Source organism: Thamnophis elegans, chromosome 9 (assembly GCF_009769535.1).
Source record: "Thamnophis elegans isolate rThaEle1 chromosome 9, rThaEle1.pri, whole genome shotgun sequence".
In the NCBI taxonomy this organism is placed as follows: domain Eukaryota; kingdom Metazoa; phylum Chordata; class Lepidosauria; order Squamata; family Colubridae; genus Thamnophis; species Thamnophis elegans.
Genome location: NC_045549.1, coordinates 67,304,090 through 67,327,009, shown reverse-complemented (window position 1 = coordinate 67,327,009; position 22,920 = coordinate 67,304,090). Strand labels below are relative to the sequence as shown.

The following is a 22,920-nucleotide window of genomic DNA, read 5'->3' as shown; positions in this document are numbered from 1 at the left end:
GAGTCCATTTAAGATCATGCCGACTGCTTCGGTGACTCCATCCAGCCACCACATTCTCTGCCATCCCTTTCTTCTTTTGCCCTGAGTCTTTCCCAGCATTAGGCTCTTCTCTAGTGAGTAAATTGCCCTTACTAGGATTTAAAAGTATGTAAAGGGTTTGTAGCCCAAACTAGTTATTTTTTTTAAAAAAAAGAGATATCATAAATTGTTACTCTACTAGACACATCTTACTAATTCTTCCATTTAAAGCAATACATCAAGGTTATAAATGAGACATCTTAACTCTATTTATACAACAAGGATCAGACCTGATAGACAGCTTCCCTCCCCCCCTTCCTGTTATTTTGTGGTAAGATAGTAAATCATTATTGATTTATACGACATAAGAAAACATGACTGATGATCAATCAGTCTTTGTAATGGAAGGGGGGAAAGTGTTAAAACCTTTCTAATCACCTTTTGTCTGCCTTCCACTAATCACATCTTGTTACAGATGAACAAAAGACTAGGGAGGAATATTATGTAAGATTTTAGGAATGTATAAGATGATATAAGACGGTTTTGCATCCATCTAGACAAGAGAGAAATCTAGGCAAATCTAGACAGCATACTAAAAAGCAGAAACATCACCTTGCCAACAAAAGTGCGTATAGTGAAGGCTATGGTTTTTCCCAGTTGCAATGGATGGTTGTGAAAGTTGGATCATAAGAAAGGCTGAGCGCCAAAGAATGGAGGCCTTTGAGCTATGGTGCTGGAGAAGATTCCTGCAAGTCCCTTGAACTGCAAGGCCATCCAACCGGTCAATCCTAGAAGAGATCAACCCTGACTGCTCTTTAGAAGGCCAGATCCTCAAGACGAAACTCAAATAGTTTGTTCACCTCATGAGAAGGAAGGACTCACTGAAGAAGAGCCTAATAGCAGTAGCAATAGCAATAGCAGTAGACTTATATACCGCTTCATAGGCCTTTCAGGCCTCTCTAAGCGGTTTACAGAGAGTCAGCATATTGCCCCCAACAATCTGGGTCCTCATTTTACCCACCTCGGAAGGATGGAAGGCTGAGTCAACCCTGAGCCGGTGAGATTTGAACCGCTGACCTGCTGATCTAGCAGTAGCCTGCAGTGCTGCATTTAACCACTGCGCCACCTTGGCTCTTAATGCTGGGAAAGATGGAGGGCAAAAGAAGAAGGGGATGATAGAGAATGAGGGGGGCTGGATGGAGTCACCGAAGCAGCAGGCGTGAGCTTAAATGAGCTTCAGAGGATGGTAAAGGACAGGAAGGCCTGGAGGAACATTGTCCATGGGGTCACAATGGGTCAGACATGACTTCGCAACTAACAACAAAAGACAATATAGGCATAAAACTGTTTTTTTATGGTAGAAAAGTGAGTCTTGTTACTCTACTGATATGGCACCTTGGAGACCAATCCACAGAGCCTGCTTCCAGGGCAAAGATGTCTCACTAAATATCCCAGAGGACGTGTCATGTCTCTCTGCCTTATCTCATCATTAGATAGCAGGTGAGCAGCGTAAAGAAGGCCTCAAGTACTCCATTTGGTAAGAGGTGTTTTCCCTCAAGCCGAACTCAAGCTTGTCCATCTGGACAATTCATAGAGCATAGAGAAGAAGGTTTGAGATGATGTAGTCAGAGGTAGTGATTTGTTCAGACTCAATTGTTCTAGACAGTCTGGAGTGGGATTGTTCCCATCAATCCTGGCCCAGGGCTCCGCGCCTATTCTGCAGAAGACCAGCTTCTGCAACCACTTTGGTTTTCAAAACATCTTTCACCTTTTGTCCTGGCCATTTGTTACAGAGGCACAAGTGAGAGTGTTTTAGCGAACTGCATTCCTGTTTGGTTTGGTGGCAGCGGTGCCTCAGATAGAAAGTCCATACAGAGAGTGATAAGGACAACCAAGAAGATTATAGGGAGCTTGCTTCCTGTTATTCAGGATGCTGCTTATAAGCACTATGTGCTTAGAGTTCAAAGCATTGTTAGAGACCCACACACCCACTTCATGGTCTGTTCCTGTTGCTCCCCTCTGGGAGGGGGTTTCAAAGTATTTCTAGAAGCACTACCAGATTCTGTAACAGCTTTCTTCCCTCTGCCATCCGTCTGTAACTCACACGACTCGTTTTTCTCACCATGTACATGTACACATTTGAACTAGACTGTATTGTTTCTCTGTGTCACATAATATATGTGGGTATATTCATATTTATTTATTTAGTCATGTTTACGTAATATATATTAGAGGTGGTGACTGTGAGCAATATGAATGACTTTTCATTTTAATATATGTCAATTAGCGTACATTCAAAGTGACAATAAAGTTATTTTAAGTCTAAGTGTAATGGATTGGTTGACAGGTTAACCTAAAGAGGTTAAGAGTAGACCAAATTTCAACCAAACCTGGTACACAGATCCCTTACCCTCTGAAAACAAATACGGTGGGGCTGAGGGACCCTTAACACCCCTCGGGGTGTGTGTTCTGTTAAGATACAGCCTGTTGTGCCTTAAAATGGCTTCTACTGTACAGAACTGCGGAGTTGCCATGGTAACAGCTTCACAATACTCCACAAGGGGGCTTCCTCTGGTAAGGGAGAAAATCCAACATTAGAAATTGCGGTGATGTTCATGGAAGGAAGGGTGGGATCAGGGGTGGGTTTCTCGCCCCGTTCCAACCGGTTCGGTTGGAATGGGGCCGGCGGCGTCCTCGTGCATGCGTGCGGTGCACGCATGCGTACTAGCGTCTGTACAATCCTCTGGCTGGTCCTGGAGGATCGTGCAGGCGCTGTATGCATCCTGCGCATGCGTGGAAGCGCAGAACTTGTCAAAACCAGGTAAGGAGCGCGGGCAGGCGGGTGGGCAAGTCGCCGTTCCCGGAAGTTACTTACTTCCGGGTTCGCCGACCAACCGGTTCGCAGGGACCGCCGCGAACCGGTTGAAACCCACCCCTGGTTGGGATAAATAAATACCCAGGCAGCACCAGGTTATTAGCTAGTTAATAATATACAGCAGGAGTGCCAAACTCGTGGGCTGGATGCATCATACGCCGACCCGTTTTAGTGAAGGGGAAAAATCCACGATACGTCACATGATGATGCGAGTTTGACACCCCGATATACAGCGTGATACCAAGTACAGTAATTAATATTCCTATTAGTGTCCATTTATTCCAAAGCTGCTTGTGGTGCTAGACAATGGGGGTAAATACACTTGCCCATAACATGTATTCCATACAACATGCCATTCAGGCTCCGTTTAAATGACATGCAGGAGCAGCAGACTTCCTGTCTCCATAAATATGTAATTTGCAGTGGGAATTATCCCGAAAGCAGCTTTTCTTTTTTTTTTTTTTACACTAAAAGCAATATGCTGATCTGAGATCGCTGCTCTTCTTGCACTTCCTGCCACTTGGCGGGATTTTGGCAGTCTTCAAAAGTCGGGGTGATTAAATTAATAAATTAAGACAAATGAAACCATTTATTGGGGAGAGGAAAAATTCCAGGATTGGTTTCAACAGGAATTGGCTGCTCTAGATGTATTTATTTTATAGAATTTATCAGCCGATCCAATCTGAACCATCTTTGGGAAGAAAAAGTGGGCCCTGAGTAGGATTTTTCACCTTGCTTTGTTTTCTATTTTTCCTATATTTAGGGCAGATCATCTTATGGGTCGACTGCTTTCATGTACATTTTGTTGCTTTAGTGTATAAGTACAACAACCTTTAATTATTGATGCGACTTTTTTCTCAACATGGTTATTTCAGGCTGCTGGGAAACATGATTTCAATAGCCCATCATTTTGGATACAGCAGAAACCACTAGGCAGAGTATCCCTATTTTTGTTCCACAGTTGTTGTTCAACAAATAGCACAGCTGTCTCTCTGCACATCTGCGAGATCTTCACTCTTTGCACATTTGCTCCCTGAAAAGTAGCTTCTACTACAGCGCTAACAACTCATGTAAAAAATTTACTGTATCAATTAAGTGTGTGATAATAGCATCTGGAGATGCTCTTCAGAACAAGTCACCTGGGGCAGCGATGGTGAACCTTTTCGACACCGAGTGCCAAAAAGGTTCACGCGTAACATCGCATGCACACGCATCTGCTCATCGAGGCCATGCTCCGGAAATGCCAAACTTCCAGGTTTGAGCGCATGCGCGCCCGAAGATTAGTTGGCTGGAGCGCATGTGCAGGCAAATCTTCAACACTGCCGCATGCGCGAAGGGATCGGGCTCTGGAAAAGCTGAACTTCCGTGTTTTGGCACACCTGAAAATCAGCGGGCCAGCATGCATGCGCACTGTCGCATAGCTAATTGGAAGACAAACAGGCAAGGCCGCGCGTCATGGCTTCGCGTCATGCCACTTTGTATACATTTTTAGTGATACCTAAAAGAGCATTCTGGACTGTAGCCCAGATATATCTTTTAACTGAAAGGCCAAATCTTTATTAGACTAGATCAGCGGCCCCCAACCTTTTGGGCACCAAGGACCGGTTCTGTGGAGAGAGTTTTTTTCCACGGACCGGAGGGAACCATGGTTTCACATGCTGCCTGCATCCCACAGATGGGGCTTCGCTTGTTTCCACGGCCCAGTTTCTGGCATGCACGATACTGGTCCATGGACTGGGTGTTGGGCATGTGAGCTACTGAGGTACCATAAGTGCATTCAAGCATGAATATTTAGAATTATCTGATACTGTGCTAAAAATATTTGTTTTAAGGATTCCTCGGTTTGAATAAATTGGCTACCTGGAATGCTGAATCAGGAAATTCAGTTCAAGTCAATATGTTCTGATTTTTTCCTCCTTGTTAGCTGGGATTTCTCAATCCCATAAACCAACCAAATCTAACAGCTAATTATAGGGGAAAGTCTTCATACTTATTTCCATTTTTGTGATGAAGACTGGAATTATTGTCAGTAACAGTGGTGGGTTCTAGATCCCGTTGCAACCGGTACGTCCGGGCGTCCACCACATGCACACCACGCATGCATGTGTACATACCGCCTGCGATGCTCCGTGACGCTCCAGCTGCTTGGTGGAGCGTTGTACAGGCGCCGTATGCTCTGTGGGCGTAAGCCCCGATCGGCTCAAATACAGATAAGAAGGGTGGGCGGGCGGGTAGGCCCTCCGGAGCACCGTACCAGAACGGTACCTGGTGCTCCTAGCAGGCAGCGGTACGCCTGTACCAGGGCGTACCGATTGTATCCCACCACTGGTCAGTAACAACCTGGTGTCTGTGTGTGTGAGAGAGAAAAAAAGCCACACACACACACAATTGCTCTCCAATTGTAAATTTTCAAATACTCAAATACTCAAATACTCAATCTTGCAAATAGAAGACACATATCATCATTCATGAAAAAAATAGGGTTGCAGAATATGAAAATTCAACACACATTGCAGTAAATTATACGTCGGTAAAGAGCAATTATTCCTTCCTCCTCTGAGTTTTAATTTCAGTAACGTTAAAGTCACATGTCAATGTTTCTGAATGCCAAAATCCAAAAGGATAGTTATGTTTTAAATGTGCATAAATTGCTTTCTGCCAGCTCTTGGGTTCTTTTTAAAGCTGTATGAAAAACAAGCAGGGGAGGAAGAGGGAAAGATTATTCAGGAAAGGGCCCCACAAATCTCTGACTTTGAAGGCAGCTGATAAATGTCGCCTGGCCCTGGCCCCCCTCTCTGCCTCCAACGCACAGCACCCATTAGAGCCTTTCCCCAAACTCCAGGACTGGCTCAAGTTCCTCCCCAACCTCCTCACTCTCCGAATCTGCTGCCAGTTCCACTGGCCACAGGCAGGCCACAACACCCAGGCCATTCCCTTGATAACATTATGGAAATGGTTCCCACTTATTTCTGCCAGTCTGTTTTTTCTCAGTCTAACTCATGACCTTAAGATTCCCTGAAAGTTTGTTTTTTCCTGGAAAATACAACTCCGTAATTCTAGTTATGGGAGGTCTTTTAGAACATTACGAGTCACGTGACTACTTTAAAGAGATCCAACTGAATTTTATGTGTGAATAGCAGTAAAAGGAAACTCCTCCAAAATGTAGGTTTTACTGACAAAGACATAAAGGGAGGCTAGTATAGATCTATTTCAAGCTATTTAGCTCTCCTCAGCTAGCCATACCCTTCTGGGATTCAAACCCGGGCTACCTGCATACTAGGTAGATGTATTAACCTCTAAGCCATGGGCTCTCCTCGCTTTGTCGGCTATACCATGGGAGAGATTAAGTGTTTTTTTTTTTTTAATCTGGGCAACCTGGTCTATCCAATTATGGGAGGGAGCAGGTTGCCCTGATTGAAAAAAACACTCCTCCAAAATACAAAATTGTCCTTACATCTAGTCTATATGTGGTTAAAGCAAGTATTATTCCTGCTCAATGAAGGTTTAATAACCCTTTTCATGTGAAAATTGTTGCCAACTAATAGACTTGCAAAGATTTGTGCATTAATCATGTGACAGGATAAACTTCACTGCACATGGGGGTGGGTGGGCTTCATACAAAAATGTGGAGCCTGCCTAAATGCTGTTAAAAGCACAGCTGGTTCGACTTAAACTGTCTCCCACATTAATTGCACACTCAATTTCTCCAATGGGCTCCTTGTCACTGGCTGTTGCTTGAAGGAGAATGGAGAAATGTGCTAATGAGAAGAAACCTTTTCATATATTAATGGAGCGCAAAGGACAAAATTTGGTACGAGGCTGCCATTCTGCAGGTTCTCGGTAATGTGCACTTATACCTTGATAAGGGGTAGTAACCAAAAATGTCTCACTTGCAGGAAAGTTTAATTTTTATTCTGAAGTTCAGGTGTTGTTAGTTGCGAAGTCGTGTCCGACCCATTGTGAACCCATGGACAACGTTCTTCCAGGCTTTTCTATCCTCTACCATCCTCTGGAGTCCATTCAAGCTCACACCTACTGCTTCGGTGACTCCATCCAGCCACCACATTCTCTGTCGTCCCCTTCTTCTTTTGCCCTCAATCTTTCCCAGCATTAGGCTCTTCTCCAGTGAGTCCTTCCTTCTAATTTGGTGGCCAAAGCATTTGAGTTTCATCTTCAGGATCTCGCCTTCTAAAGAGCAGTCAGTTTTGATCTCCTCTAGGACTAACCAGTTTGATTAGGCTCTTCTCCAGTAAGTCCTTCCTTCTCATTCGATGGTCAAAGTACTTGAGTTTCCTCTTCAGGATCTGGCCTTCTAAAGAGCAGTCAGGGTTGATCTCTAGGACTAACCAGTTTGATGGCCTTGCAGTCCAAGGGGCTTGCAGGAGACTTCTCCAGCACCAGAGTTCAAAGGCCTCCATTCTTTGGTGCTCAGCCTTCCTTATGGTCCAACTTTCACAGCCATACATTGCAACATTACCAAATGCATTGCCAAATCTTTTTAGGTAGCTGTCCCACATACGTAGAAATTACGCGAATCAAAATTCCCTCTGAATAGACACGGCTAGGATTACATTATTTTACAATACAACCATTCCTACGTTTATCACAAAAAAAAATAGATCTTATTCAATGCATTTCACTGCCATGAAAACAAAACTTATCGCATCCTTCAATTGCTGCTGTTATATTTATTTCTCTACATTAATTACCATACAGTAACCAACACACTTTAAATGCATATTCCACGTGCTTTATCACACAAAATCTAGCTTAGGTGATAGAATTCTATACTGAAATCCGGTATGAAAACATTGCTCGCTTGGACTAAAAGTTAACTCCGTTGGAGGTATAAGCAGAGTTCACTTACCTACTATTTTCTGCAGCAAAGGGGGTAGCTCAGGTTCGTCGCAAATAGCTTGGACAAAGGCCTCCTTCACTTGACTTTCAGCCTCATTTAATTCTTTCCCAGTTTTGACTTCTCCCACTATGGAGTAAATATACACCAATAATAGAAGTAACTCTTCGGGAGTGTAATCATCAGCTGTCCTATTACTGTAAGGCTTGATGATAGGCAGCAGCTGCTTCAGTGCATTAAATAATGTTGACTCACCAATATTCTGTAAACAAAACAAAACAAAACAATAATAATCCTTAATTTTGCACTTTAAAATCAGAAAGTGAAGGAGGAATCATGGGACAAAGGCCTACACATTTTAAGCTAATTTGGGGAGGTGCAAATTCAAACGTTGCTGTTACAAACCTTGATTCTCTTTATAGTAAACCTTTTCAACCAAGGTCCCTTTAGGTTTTGGACTACAATTTCTGTTCTGACCCCCCTCCGTACGGTGAGTCACACCGACACAAGATTACTGCTAGACAATTTATTCACAGTAAATTAACACACCGACAAGACTTTGGCAGAAACCCAGACTTCCACAGATAAGAAATACACACAAGAGTTTCTCCAGCTTGAGTATAATAGTTGTGTCCTGCAAACAGCCTCCTCCCAAAGTCTCTTCTTATATATTCTCTTGGGAGGAGCCTAATCACAACCACCTGGCCCCAATTATCTTCTGTATCTCCATAGTTGCTGTCGGTGCTTATCTGCCCGTCTTAGCCTGACGTCAGAGACAAACTCCCTTTGGCTTTCACCACTGCTCCATGCCTCAGGCGCCTCCTGGTGGCCAACCAGCCTCTCTGGTCCCTGCTCAGACTCTGAACCCTGTCCAGGGTCCTCCACATCTTCCAGAGCCGACTCATAGGGTCCCTCGCTATCGGAGTCTGTTTGCAGCTCCAACGGCTCCTGCTGGGCCACAACAAATTTCTATCATCCCTAGCCAGAAGGATCAATGATTAAAGTTAATACAGGTAGTCCTCGACTTACGACCACAATTGAGCCCAAAATTTATGGTGCTAAGTGAGAAATTGGCTAACTGAGTTTTGCCCCGTTTTACAACCTTTCTTGCCACAGTTCTTAAGTGAACCACTGCAGTTGTTAAATTAGTAGCACGGTTGTTTAAATGGATCTGGCTTCCCCATTGACTTTCCTCGTCAGAAGGTGGCAAAAGATGAACATATGACCCTGGGCCACTGCAACCGTCATAAATACGAGTCAGTTGACGAGCATACGAATGTAAATCGTGTGAGTGACCATGGAGGATGCGGCAATGGTCATAAGTGTGAAAAATGCTGCTAAGTCACTTTTTTCAATACTGTTGTAACTTCACCAAGCAAAGTTTTGTAAGTTGAGGACTATCTGCACTGTCGCCTTAGAACATAAATATTGTAGACAGCCTCCCAACCCATTTCATCCAGACACAGTTCTCCAGCAACATGATTTCACAGAGGAAGGAGAGGAGGATGGCATGAGCTATTTTTATACCATTGCTGCCAAATCCATTCATAAAATAACACTACAATACAGTCTCTTTAACTATTTCAACAATAGTGTTTAAAGAGAATATGGTACGGCATCTCTTCCTGAAGTTGCATGGCTTGGTGGAGTCTGGCTATCATAATAATTGACACGTTTTCCATATAAAGGTAAAGGTTTCCCTCGCACATATGTGCTAGTCGTTCCCGACTCTAGGGGGCGGTGCTCATCTCCGTTTCAAAGCCGAAGAGCCAGCGCTGTCCGAAGACGTCTCCGTGGTCATGTGGTGCACAGAACACGGTTACCTTCCCACCAAAGGTGGTCCCTATTTCTCTACTTGCATTTTTACGTGCTTTCGAACTGCTAGGTTGGCAGAAGCTGGGACAAGTAACGGGAGCTCACGCTGTTATGCAGTGCTAGGGATTCGAACCACCGAACTGTCGATCAACAAGCTCAGCATCTTAGCCACTTAGCCACTGTATCCCTTTACGTTTTCCGCATGGAAGGAACCAAACTGGACTGTAAGTAGATGGTGTGTGTGTATGTGTGTGTCTGTGTAACTTGTTTAAAATTGTGACTGCTTTTTACTGGTTGCACCCAGAAAAATACAGATATTTGGAAGAGAAAATACGCTTTAAAAATGCTCTCTCATTTCCTTGCATATCTTTCTCAGCCTTGGGGTTTATTTAGAAGAAGCAACATCACTACCACCTCTTTAAAAGTCTAGCTTTTCTGGCAAGTCATATAATTAAAGATAAATTCTTCAGAGTTGTAATCTGACTCTGCGTTGTCCCTCTGAGATGCTGGATCTATTTCAAGGGAAATATGTTGACTTATTGCCAATTTGGATACTGTGAAGAAAAAAACAAAAGGATCAATCCAATTGTTCAGCAATTATTCCCCAAATTGGCACTTCCGGTATATATTGGACCGTGATTGTGCTTGTATTCTGGAATGTCGAAGATCTCCACTGAACGCAACCTCACACAAGGATGTTTGGGGAAGAAACTCACGGTCCCCCTTTGTTAAATTTGGGTGGGACTGTCAGAGTACTAAAAGCAGGCATGGGCTGCTGGGCGTTCGCAGGCGTTCGGGAGAACCTCTAGCTAAGATTCTGCGCAGTTCGAAGAACCCCCAAATCCCACTCCTGGCTGGCCCCGCCCACCCTGCCCCATCCCTCCCAGGAGTTCCCACACGGCCTGTTTTGGATGTAGGTAAATTCAGGGCACGTGGGAAGGCTCAGGGAGGGCGAAAAATGAACCTACCGGAAGTTTGGGAAGGCCGGAGTGCTTCTGGAACCTGGGGAGGCCATTTTCGCCCTCCCGCAGGCTTGAAGAAAACCTCCGGAGTCCAGGGAGGGCAAAAACGTCCCCAACCCCGCTGTGGTGCCAGAGGCTGACTAGGCCACGGCCACCATGACCACACCCACCATGACCACGCCCACCCAGCAACTGGGCAGAGAACCCCTTCCTAAAATTTTAGGTCCACCCCGACTAAAAGAATTAGTGAATGGGAAACCATGATATTTATGAAGGGCTCATGTTTTCATCATTGACCTAGAATCAAACAGGGTTAATGAGAATTCTTCACAATATTAGGGTCTTCTTTTGATCTTAGTTGCTGTTATCACTGGCTGTCGTTCTCTTCTCCCTTTTGTAATTTTGGGGGAGAACTATTTTATGTGAATAAGCCCGCTGGGCTATAGGAAAAAAAAAATTAAAATCGTCAATAAACCAGTTCTCTTAAGAGTGCTGTGAACACCACAGCGAGTGAGGAAATTTGCCTCGAACAAAACCCCATCTAGCAGTTTGTCATTAACCAGTCATCTCTAATGATTTAAGAGCTTTCAGTGCAATTACAAATCAATTAATCACACTGACCAAAACAGCGACCCCACAAGCATCAGATCATTAATATTTCTTATATTGTTATTAACACGCTCTGATGCTAAGGAGTTAGATGCTCTACTCCCCCTCCCAACCTGAAAAGAATTCTGTTCCAACTACCACTTGGGTGTGGGCGTGGCCAGCGTGTGAGTCATGCGGCCTGCGGGCTGGGAGTTTAGACATTCTACTGCCCCTCCCCACCTGAAAAATGCTCTGATGCTAAGGAGTTAAACTGAGGGAGAGAAGGGGATAAGATAGGAGAGACCTCCGTGGGGCAAGCCTGAGGGAGAGAAGGGGGATAGGAGAGAAAAAGATTCTGTGGGGCCAGCCTGAGAGAGAAAAGGGGAGAGGCCAATCATAACTACTCATTAATTTTCAAACTGTGTCGGTTTAGCAAGCCCGATCACATAGTTTCATAGCGGAGCACGGGTATCCAGCTAGTCTATTCTAAAGATGAAAATGTGGTTATCTTAAAATGGGTATTCGGTGAGGGTGTATATCAGAAACGTTTAATTTTCACTTTTCTGGGTTATTTTAGCGACAGAGAAATCCTCATCATTTCCCCTCTTCTGTCCAACAGCTGTTTACACATTCCTTAAGCTCCATCTTCCCTTTTGAAAGGCCTCAGCTAAACTTTCAGCCATGCGTTTGCTCTGGTTTCTTCTCAATGGAATTTGTCAGATTCTGCTGTTGATTTTATTATGCCGTAAAAGGAAGGCTTAAACAAAAATGACCCAACTCCAATAACAAATTAGAAACCTATAATTGCCAAGCCTTCTAAACACACCCTCAATCCACCAAACTTCTCAATCCACCAAGCCCCCTCATTTGGGGGCCAAACAAACATAATTTTGTTCAGCTGTTTTGCTGCCTCAGCTGTTTTCTTGCCTCGCTGGGAGGCCAACAAAAATAGGATGTTAAGGCAGCACCAGAAATGTATAAAAGCAAGACTGGATATTATAACATATCTGAATATCTGCAAAAGTGACAGCAGTTTAAGTCAGTTCCACTGAAAATCTTTTGAGACTGAACTGAAACTAAAGATTTCCAAATGGGACGCGGCGGCTCGGTGGCTAAGCCGCTGAGCTTGTCAATCAGAAAGGTCAGCAGCTCGGCGGTTCGAAACCCTAGCGCCGCATAACGGAGTGAGCTCCCGTGACTTGTCCCAGCTTCTGTCAACCTAGCAGTTTGAAAGCACGTAAAAAATGCAAGTAGAAAAATAGGAACCACCTTTGGTGGGAAGGTAACAGCATTCCGTGCGCCTTTGCCGTTGAGTCATGCCGGCCACATGACCACAGAGACGTCTTTGGATAGCGCTCTACATGGGGCTGCCCTTGAAGAGTGTTCGAAGACTTCAGCTAGTCCAGAACACAGCCGCGCGAGCGATCATGGGTGCACCCAGGTACACCCACGTTACACCTATCCTCCGCGAGCTGCACTGGCTACCTATTAGTCTCTGGACTCGCTTCAAGGTGCTAGTTGTTACTTATAAAGCCCTACATGGCATCGGACCTGGGTACCTGAGAGACCGCCTCCTGCCAATTACCTCCCATAGACCGATCAGATCGCACAGACTAGGCCTCCTCCGGATCTCATCTGCCAGCCAATGTCGGCTGGCGACTCCCCGAGGGAGAGCCTTCTCTGTTGGAGCTCCAGCCCTCTGGAACGAGCTCCCCGTGGGGATCCGGACCCTTACTACTCTCCCGGCCTTCCGCAAAGCCATGAAGACCTGGCTGCTCCAGCAGGCTGGGAGGCTGTTGAAATAGTCAGCCCCACGGGAACTATGAATGTTGTGTATTTTAAATTGTTGTTTGTCTATTGTCTATTTATCCCCTTCCTTTGTTTATTGTAAGCCACCCGGAGTCCTTCGGGAGTGGGCGGCATACAAGACCAATAAATTCAATTCAAATTCAATTCAATTCAGCTTTGAAACAGAGATGAGCACCGCCCCCTAGAGTCGGGAATGACTAGCACACATGTGCGAGGGGAACCTTTACCTTTAAAGATTTCCAGGCTCATAATCAACCTATTCAATTCATAAACAGGTAATTCAAATGTTATTTCACTGCCATGTAACAGTCAACAAATGCCACCACCATTTTCCTAATAACTGACCATATAGGTGGTCCTTTACAGACGTCCACAATTGAGCCCAACATTCCCTGTTGCTAAGTGAAGCATTTGTTAAGTGAGTTTCATTCCATTTTAAGACCTTTCTTGAAACAGTTGTTAAGTGAATGATTACCGTTCCTAAGTTAGCAACACAGTTGTGTTGTGTTTCTCCATTCACTCTGCTCATCAGATCGCAAAAGGTGATCATGTGACACACACACACCCCACCGGACACTGCAACGGTCATAAATACGAGTCAGTTGCCAAGCATCTGAATTTCGATGACATGATCACAGGGATGACGCAATGGTCACCAATTTGAAAAATGGTCATAAATCACTTTTTTTTCAGCACTGTTGTAGCTTTGAACGATCATTACACACTGTTGTAAGTCGAGGACTACCTGTATATGAGATAGACATGCCCACTTACAGGTAGTTCTTGAGTTATGACTGTAATGGAGCTTGCCCATTACGACAGCAAAATTGACTATCGTAAAACTGGTTACCCACGAAACTGATCTGATTTTATTATCATTTTTATAGAGGTTGTTAAGCGAACCCCACGGTTGTTAAGCGAGCCAACTGTTTGCTAGTGGCCAGTTTTACCCAAAACTGGAAATACATTCTAGTAGTTGTGCTACTCACCCCCTCAAAAGGGATATTTTGGAAGATCTATAGCTGAAGCTGATGCAGTCTATGGTGGCTATGCTGGAGGACTAAGAGACCCTGTGCTCTGAGCTAGGTTTCCCCCAAAAGCACGAAGTAGATTCCTGGTCCCGGCAAAACCCCTTTTATTAAACGAATGTGAATCCCTCTCATCCACATTCAGCAAAGGCCTGGCAAACAGTCTTTCAAAGGTGAAGTTATGACCACAGACCTTATCTAGCTTGGAAAGCTGCCATGTAAATATTTTCCAAATGCAGTGCTGTGCAAGGAAAGCACTTGGCACAGAGTCTCTGGGATTTACGGACAGATCTTCACACTCCTGAAACGAACCAACGAATTGTTTCCTGCAAAAGCCCACTCCCCTTTCATTTCCTATGGGAGGGGCCACTCACTGTCCACCTGTGGTTTTACTCCCAAGTTGACCCTGATTTCTCAGCTGTTCTTTTCTTCTGGCACCTCTGCGCATGCACACACTGGGAACAGGCTCCAGCTGTTCCTCTGCCTCATTGCTGTCTGGTTCCGAAGGCAGCTGAGAACTGCCAGACAGCCACCGCCCCATCTCTGCCTCCAATGCAGAGCCCTCGTCTGAGCTTTCCCCGGCCTCCAGGACTGGCCGATGTTCCTCCCCAACCTCCTCCCCATCCATCTCTACTACCAGCTCTACTGGCTGCCAGTGGGCCAGTATGGGCTTGTGTGTTATAGGTGGAAGCTTGAGGTTCCCCCCCCCGACTGAAAATCAGGTGGACGCCTTAGGTGAGTCTACCCTCCCTAACTGGCCAGTGAGGAGGGTCAGGACATGCACATGGCAGGGACGAAAGTGGGAGTCCCGTTGAAACTGAGAGCTTGAGCTATAGTGCCATGCTCCCTTCCTCATCCATCTACCCACAAGGTCTGAGGGAGTGAATAGATTGGTTGGAGGAGGAAGGCAGAGCCCTCTGCCCTGGTTTTCGACAAAAAACATGGTAAAACTGGTCATGTGACCGCAGGCAGCTGCAAATGCACTGGTTGCCCAGCATTCAAAATGCGGTCACATTACTCTGGAGTGGAGGGGCAGGGAGCAGCCACTGAAACCACGTTGCAAGTACCATATTTTTCAGAGTATAAGACGCACCAGAGTATAAGACTCACCAAGATTTTGAAGAGGCAAATTAAAAAAAAGTTTTTGCACTCTGCAGACTTATAAGAGCCAAGGTGGCGCAGTGGTTAAATGCAGCACTGCAGGCTACTGCTAGATCAGCAGGTCAGCGGTTCAAATCTCACCAGCTCAGGGTTGACTCAGCCTTCCATCCTTCCGAGGTGGGTAAAATGAGGACCCAGATTGTTGGGGGCAATATGCTGACTCTCTGTAAACCGCTTAGAGAGGCCTGAAAGGCCTATGAAGCAGTATATAAGTCTACTGCTATTGCTATTGCTATTCCCAAAAATGGTCCATTTTTCACAAAAACGCGCCCATTCCCCTCCCCCAAAAGGGTATGAATAGCCTTTAGGAGGCTTATAGAGTGCTCCAGGGGGGACGATGAGCAAAAACCGGCCCGTTTTTCACAAAAATGGGTCTGTTTTTTGTCCCCCCCCCCAAAAAAAGGGCATGAATGGCCTGTAGGAGGCTTATAGAGTGCTCCTGGGGGCTGGGGGGGGGGGAACTGAGCAAAAAAACCAACCCATTTTTTGCTCATTTCTGCCCTACCCAGCCCCCAGGAGCTCTCTGGAAGCCTCCTAAAGGCTATGCACGGTCATTTTTGTGAAGGGGGCGGGGTTTCGAAAGGCAAAAAAATGCTGTATTCAGTGTATAAGACGCAACCAGATTTTCAGCCTCTTTTTCGAGGGAAAAAGGTGCGTCTTATATTCCGAAAAATACGGTACTTCCATGGATGTTTGTTGTAACTCTGAATGATTGCCATGGGATTCTATGTAAATTGAAGACTAAGCCTTTAAAAAAAAAAAAAACAGCCCATGGATATACTTAATTATAAGGGGGCGGAGAGGGTGGGTGGGACTACTGTCTCTATTCTCTGCCTCTTCTGCAGATGTCAAATTTGAATATTTTCGGCAAGCGAATAAAATTAGCAGTAGGTGGTCCGCTATCGCTGTGCACACACAAAAAAAGGAGCTTTTAATTAACCAAGAGCTCCGAAGCAGATTGTTGTGCAAATACTGGCAACTCTTCAAACGAGGAGACGTCCTGCCCTTTCTTCACAATGAAAAAGTTTCCTAAAGAGAGATTTTGATAAAGATTTGCCTTCCTCCTTGCGGGGCCTGCGTTTGTCATGTTTATGTAAGCGGGGGATATAAATCTTTTTTCCCCCCCTTCTTCTTTCATATGAACTTCACTGTTCTCGAACCAGAGTGCTTGTTATAAACGGCCTGTTTCCGTTTTTGCCTGCTCTGTTGACTAAGAGTTTTGCCCTGGACACACTGGAACTAATTTAATGTCTTCCAGGCTTCATCCTCGTTCCTCCCTTCTCCCAGCTTTTACGAGTAGATTTTACACAGCGGATTACTGCTGACTTCATCAATGATTCATGCGAAAAGTCGGGTTTGACGTGCTTGGCCATTGCAAAACAAAAAACGATGCATCCCCAGCAAAAATGCCATCCGTGGAAGTTGGAAAGGAAAAACATCCTCGGTCAGAACAGAAATGAAAAAGCACGCACAAAATAATTATGCAAGTCTTAGGCAGGACTAAAACTCGTGGGTCTTACGAGAAACTGGACAAGAGGTTTTGCAAATGGTCTTATTTACCTTGGCAGCAATTGTGTCACACTCTGTGCGACTCAAACGTATTTTCCTGCTCAAATGAATATAAGAGACAAGCACTCGAATGACACAATTTTATGTACTGCTAGCAATTCCTGTTGCTTCCACAATGGTTATCTGAACAGGGCCCTCCCAACCCAGTTAATTGCACAAGCTGGCACATCACACTCGTGTGTGTAATGTAACTCAACATATGTTAAGAACAGTACTATTTTTCTTGCATTTTTAAAAAACTTTTCCCAATGAAACAAGTTTGAGGTTTGAGGTTTCTTCGATTTATACGTGACCCGTCAAAACCGCGGTCCACTAAAGCGCGCCCGATTAAAGCGCGTACGTGACGTCATCATCAGCGCGACAAATACGACCGCAGAGAAAAAAGGGCGCTTTAAAAAGCGCTTTTAAAGCAAGCCGATTCACATAAAGGTGAGGGTTAGGTTTAGGGTTAGGGTTAGGGTTAGGTTAAGGGTTAGGGTTAGGTTTAGGGTTATGTTAAGCGTTAGGGTTAGGTTTAGGGTTAGGTTAAGGGTTAGCGTTAGGTTAAGGGTTAGGTATAGGGTTAGGTTTAGGGTTAGGTTAAGGGTTAGGCTTAGGGTTAGGTTTGGGGGGGTTAGGGTAAGGTTTTCGCGTTAATTTTAAGTTTACCGATCACAGTGTGTTGTTTTCGTCGCGCTGTGATGATGTCACGTACGCGCTTTCGTCGAGCGCGCTTTAGTCTACCGCGGTTTTGTGGTGGAACCGATTTATATGCCGCCCTTCTCCCAAGAAAACAGACTTATTTTTCCTTTGTGCAAGTGAGGAATGGGTACTCGTTACGGAAACAACAACAAAAACTCATTGGAAGATGACTGGATCCTTTGTCTTCCTTAGAAAGTAGAGAGTCAGGAGATGGCAGTATTGCACCAAGATCCTTACACGATGAAGTAAGCCAAAGGCAGGAAAAACATTTCTTTATATTAAATTTCTCCTGCAGCACAATTTTGCAGACATAATAAACTTGACGTTGAATTTCAGAAGGAACACATTTTTTTCCCTTGCTTTCATGAATTCTTTACTACCTGGTGTTAACCATAATGTTCTTTCTGCGCCAACTCAGAAAGCTCAAACTGCCCAGGGAGCTGCTGATACAGTTCTACAGAGGAATTATTGAGTCGGTTATCTGCACCTCCATAACTGTCTGGTTTGGCTCTGCAACCCAACAAGACAGACACAGACTTCAAAGGATTATTAGAACTGCAGAAAGAACAATGGCTACCAACCTGCCTTCCGTGGAGGACCTGCACACTGCACGAGTCAAAAAGAGGGCTGTGAAAATATCTACAGACTCCTCACATCCTGGGCAGAAATTGTTTCAACTCCTATCTTCAAAATGACGCTACAGAGCACTGCACATCAAGACAACTAGACACAAGGACAGTTTTTCCCCCCGAACGCCATCACTCTGCTAAACAACTAATTCCCTCAACACTGTCAAACTATTCACTAAGGCTGCGTTACTATTACTATTAGTCTTCTCATCGTTCCTATCACCCATCTCCTCCCACTTAATGACTGCAGGACTGTAACTTTGTTGCTTGTATTCTTACGATTTATATTGATTGTTTCCTAATATTGCTTATTTGTACCCTACGACTATCATTAAGTGTTGTACCTTATGATTTGTGACGAATGTATCTTTTCTTTTAGGTACCCTGAGAGCATATGCCCCAAGGACAAATTCCTTGTGTGTCCAATCACACTTGGCCAACAATAGCAATAGCAATAGCAGTTAGACTTATATACCGCTTCATAGGGCTTTCAGCCCTCTCTAAGCGGTTTACAGAGTCAGCATATTGCCCCCAACAACAATCCGGGTCCTCATTTTACCCACCTCGGAAGGATGGAAGGCTGAGTCAACCCTGAGCCGGTGAGATTTGAACATCCGAACTGCAGAACTGCAGTCAGCTGAAGTAGCCTGCAGTGCTGCATTTAACCACTGCGCCACCTTGGCACAAAGAATTCTATCCTATTCTGATCGGCGAAAGGCATTAGTCACTATTGGGTGACTAGTATGAGAATACACACACACAAACACACACACACAAACACAATCACGTTCCTTCTGACTAATACCAGCCACACAGCAGTAAAGATATGAAAATGATTTCTAGTTGTTGAGAGACCGCCTCCTGCCAATTACCTCCTCTCGACCAATCAGATCTCACAGATTAGGCCTCCTCCGAGTGCCATCTGCCAGTCAGTGCCGGCTGGCAACTACGCGGAGGAGAGCCTTTTCAGTAGCAGCTCCGACCCTCTGGAACAATCTCCCCATGGAGATTCGTACCCTCACCACCCTTCAGACCTTCCGCACAGCCCTCAAGATCTGGCTATCCCGTCAGGCCTGGGGGTAAAGAGTATAATCCGCCCCCACCCGAATGTTGAATGAATGTTGCTCGACTTTTAATTATATTTTGTGTTATATGTCATTGTATGTTCCCCCTCCCATATAAGTTGTTAGCCGCCCTGAGTCCCCTCAGGGAAAAGGGCGGCCTATAAATAAACTTATTCTATTCTATTCTATTCTAGTGCAGGCACCCACAACACACAGGAGGATACACAAACGCACTGCATATGTAGCCCTCTTTGAAATAAAATACGTCCTTTGTATTGTAAGGGCATGGAGAGAAGCTTGAGAAAGATTTCGCACAGGCAAATATTCATAAGAGCCACAATTTTCTTCCTCGTGGACAGTTTTTTAAGGCTTTGGCAGAAGTGTCAAGTGAGGGAAACGAATTGGCAGGGGCAAGCACTGCCATCACAAATGCTTTTCATTCCCTTTGAGAACGGAGGGGGGGAAAAGAAATCCCCCATTGCCACGTCTAACTAGAATCAGCCTACTGATGGATGGCCCTTCATAATGGACAAAGGGCATATGTTCTAGCAGAAACAGGAATGCTTAGTTGTGGCTTCTTCGGGGCTAATTGGTGATCTCTGCCTCAATCTTGGACTCCATTCATGGGTTCTGTCAACGTAGGGAGGAGAATTAACGATTGTACTATGAACCCATAATATAAACCTAATTAAAGTTTTGTGAGCGTCAACAGTTTAGAAGATAATTAAGGAGGGAAAAAGTTTTTTTTTTAAAAAAAGAAAACCCCAATGTTGTGTCAATGTGTATAATTCTAAACAAAACAGGCCTTCTGTTATTGTGGGTATATAATTAGCAGTTAGACTTATATACCGCTTCATAGGGCTTTCAGCCGTCTCTAAGCGGTTTACAGAGTCAGCATATCGCCCCCACAGTCTGGGTCCTCATTTCACCCAGCTCGGAAGGATGGAAGGCTGAGTCAACCTTGAGCCGCTGAGATTAGAACCGCTGAACTGCAGATAACAGTCAGCTGAAGTGGCCTGCAGTACTGCACCCTAACCACTGCGCCACCTCGGCTCTATGATTCTCTGATAACAACGGTGGGCAGACTATTGCCAGGGGAAAGACGGTATGCATCATTGCCAAGAAACTTTTGGCAACGCTGTTTTACTCTAAACAGCGTAAAAGGAACCGTTGTTTACTTTAAGTCCCACGTAATGGAGGTAAAACAGAAAATTGGAGCAAATGTCATTTAATCACACGGAGTTGCAGGTCACTATGGCGACCAAAAAACAAACAAACAAATAAAATCGAAAGCAACCTTTTTGTTCAGGAACCGAAGGAGCCATAAATAGCACTTCTCCCACTGTGTATCCCAGCCATGCACAACTGCACACATTGCTAGCAGGATTGAAATGAAGTCCTTGATCCCATGTCCTTGCAAGGGTAGTATATTGCAAAAGAGAGGGAGAGAGAGAGAGTGGCTGTATTTGCAGCCATCTAGACAAGAGAGAAATCTAGGAGAATGGCAAATCTAGACAGCATACTAAAAAGCAGAGAACATCATCCTGCCAACAAAAGTGCTTATAGTCAAGGCTATGGTTTCCCCAGTTGCAATGGATGGCTGTGAAGGTTGGACCATAAGAAAGGCTGAGCGCCAAAGAATGGAGGCCTTTGAACTATGGTGCTGGAGAAGACTCCTGCGAGTCCCTTGGACTGCAAGGCCATCAAACCGGTCAGTCCTAGAGGAGATCAACCCTGACTGCTCTTTAGAAGGCTAGATCCTGAAGAGGAAACTCAAGTACTTTGGCCACCTAATGAGAAGGAAGGACTCACTGGAGAAGAGCCTAATGCTGGGAAAGATGGAGGGAAAAATAAGAAGGGGATGACAGAGAAGGAGGTGGCTGGATGGAGCCACTGAAGCAGTTGGCATGAGCTTAAATGGACTCCGGGGGATGGTAGAGGACAGGAAGGCCTGGAGGAACGTTGTCCATGGGGTCGCGATGGGTCAGACACGACTTTGCAACTAACAACAACAACAAAACAAGAGGGATCCATTCCCTCTTGACTCCCATTCGTGCCAAAAATGATGAATCATGGATGCTAAGTGATGTCCCAGATAGTGATCCTTGAGTTGCCATTATCATAGTCATATTGCAATCACTGAGCAAGTGACATCATGAGCTGAATATGCTCTTTGGATGTCTTTTTTAAAAAAAAACACCAAATCAGTGGAAACGGAGTTATAGACACGTGGCTTAGTGGTTAACACAACTGCTTAATATGTAATACAGCACAGGTTCGAATCCCAGTAAGGGTATGGCTAGCTGATGAGAGCTAAATAGCTTGAAATAGATTTATACTAGTCTCCCTTTATTTATTTATCAGCACAAATACAACACACACACACACACACACACACACATGTATATGTATATGCATATGCATATGTATATCCAGGATCCCCCCCCCCCCTTTAAGCCATATGCTTCCCTACTCTAGACTCGAAATAGCACGGCATCCTACTTCAGAACGTAGAAAATTGCAAGCCTTACGGGTCATATAATGCAATGTTTGACTAAAGAAAATGAATGTGTACACAAGAGATAATTACAATGTTGAATGAGAGAGCTGACTTCAATTGCAATTCCTGGCCGATTAAAAAAAAATTGAAACATAATGAGTATAAATCCAGAGACAGATGTTTAGGAAAGGACTGGATACTAATCCCTTCTTTTTTTTTTCTTTTTTTTTTTTGTCTCCAGTTTTAAATGCAAGTGCGCTGTTGTGGGGTTGTTTTAACTGTTTATGCAGGACTGTGTGTTTATGTTTGTTCAAATAAAATTATAAAGGGAATACTCATACTTCAGACACCATTAGCATGGTGCAGCCAAAACCAGGGAACCTAATTCCACGCATAGATTTTGGAAGAAAAAAAAAGCTCTCTTAAGTTTTTAGAAAAAACAACAACACCTTAATATACAACTGCAGGATGAATTGGATGGATTTTAGTGGTAGGGATTTAAGTACAAGCTTAACTCTCCCACTGAGTTTAATTGGACTTCAAAGAGATTTACCTAGATGAGATTGGATCCAGTGGTTTTTTTTTAAATACCAAAGATCTTATAGAAGCAAACATGGGGCCTGGATAGTGTCTTCATGATAGATTGTCTCCCCAAGTATATTTTTATGTGGTGTCCTTTGGCAATTTGAAATCAGTCCTGGATCCTCTTGTTTTCACTATATTGGCAGAATCTTTTACTTTGTTACTTATTAATTAGATCCTTAAGCTTTATAATTCGCAGGATCAATTTGAGGAAACATGAAAAGAAAGAAATAAAAATATAATGCAGCATAGTAGATATGATCCTGATCAGGGGCGATATTCAGCAGGTTCTGAAGAAACAGAATCAGAAATTTTGAGTAGTTCGAACAACTGATAAATGCCACCTCTGTCTGGTCCCACAGTGGGGTGAGAATGGAGATTTTGCAGTATCCTTCCCCTGGAGTGTGGAGGAAATGGGGATTTTGCAGTATCCTTCCCCTGGAGTGGGGTGGGAATGGAAGTTTTGCAGTATCCTTACCCTGGAGTGCGGTGGGAATGGAGGTTTTGCAGTATCCTTCCCCTGGAGTGGGGTGGGAATGGAGATCTTGCAGTATCCTTCCCCTGGAGTGGGTAGGGAACTGAGATTTTGCAGTATCCTTCTCCTGGGGTGGGGGGGGGAAATGGGGATTTTGCAGTATGGTTCCCCTGGAGTGGGGTGGGAATGGAGATTTTGCAGTATCCTTTCCCTGGAGTGTGGTGGGAATGGAAGTTTTGCAGTATCCTTACCCTGGAGTGCGGTCGGAATAGAGGTTTTGCAGTATCCTTCCCCTGGAGTGGGTAGGGA

General features: G+C 44.6%; 1 protein-coding gene across 1 annotated transcript in view; it reads right to left on the bottom strand.

The window, feature by feature from the left end:
• The window catches only part of SCFD2 (sec1 family domain containing 2), a 146,376-nt gene that overhangs the window by 81,151 nt on the left and 42,305 nt on the right, over window positions 1-22,920 (bottom strand). The window contains exon 5 of the mRNA XM_032224669.1: window positions 7,761-8,010. Within this exon, the coding sequence (XP_032080560.1) occupies window positions 7,761-8,010 (250 nt within the window). The remainder of the gene's footprint in view (window positions 1-7,760; window positions 8,011-22,920) is intronic.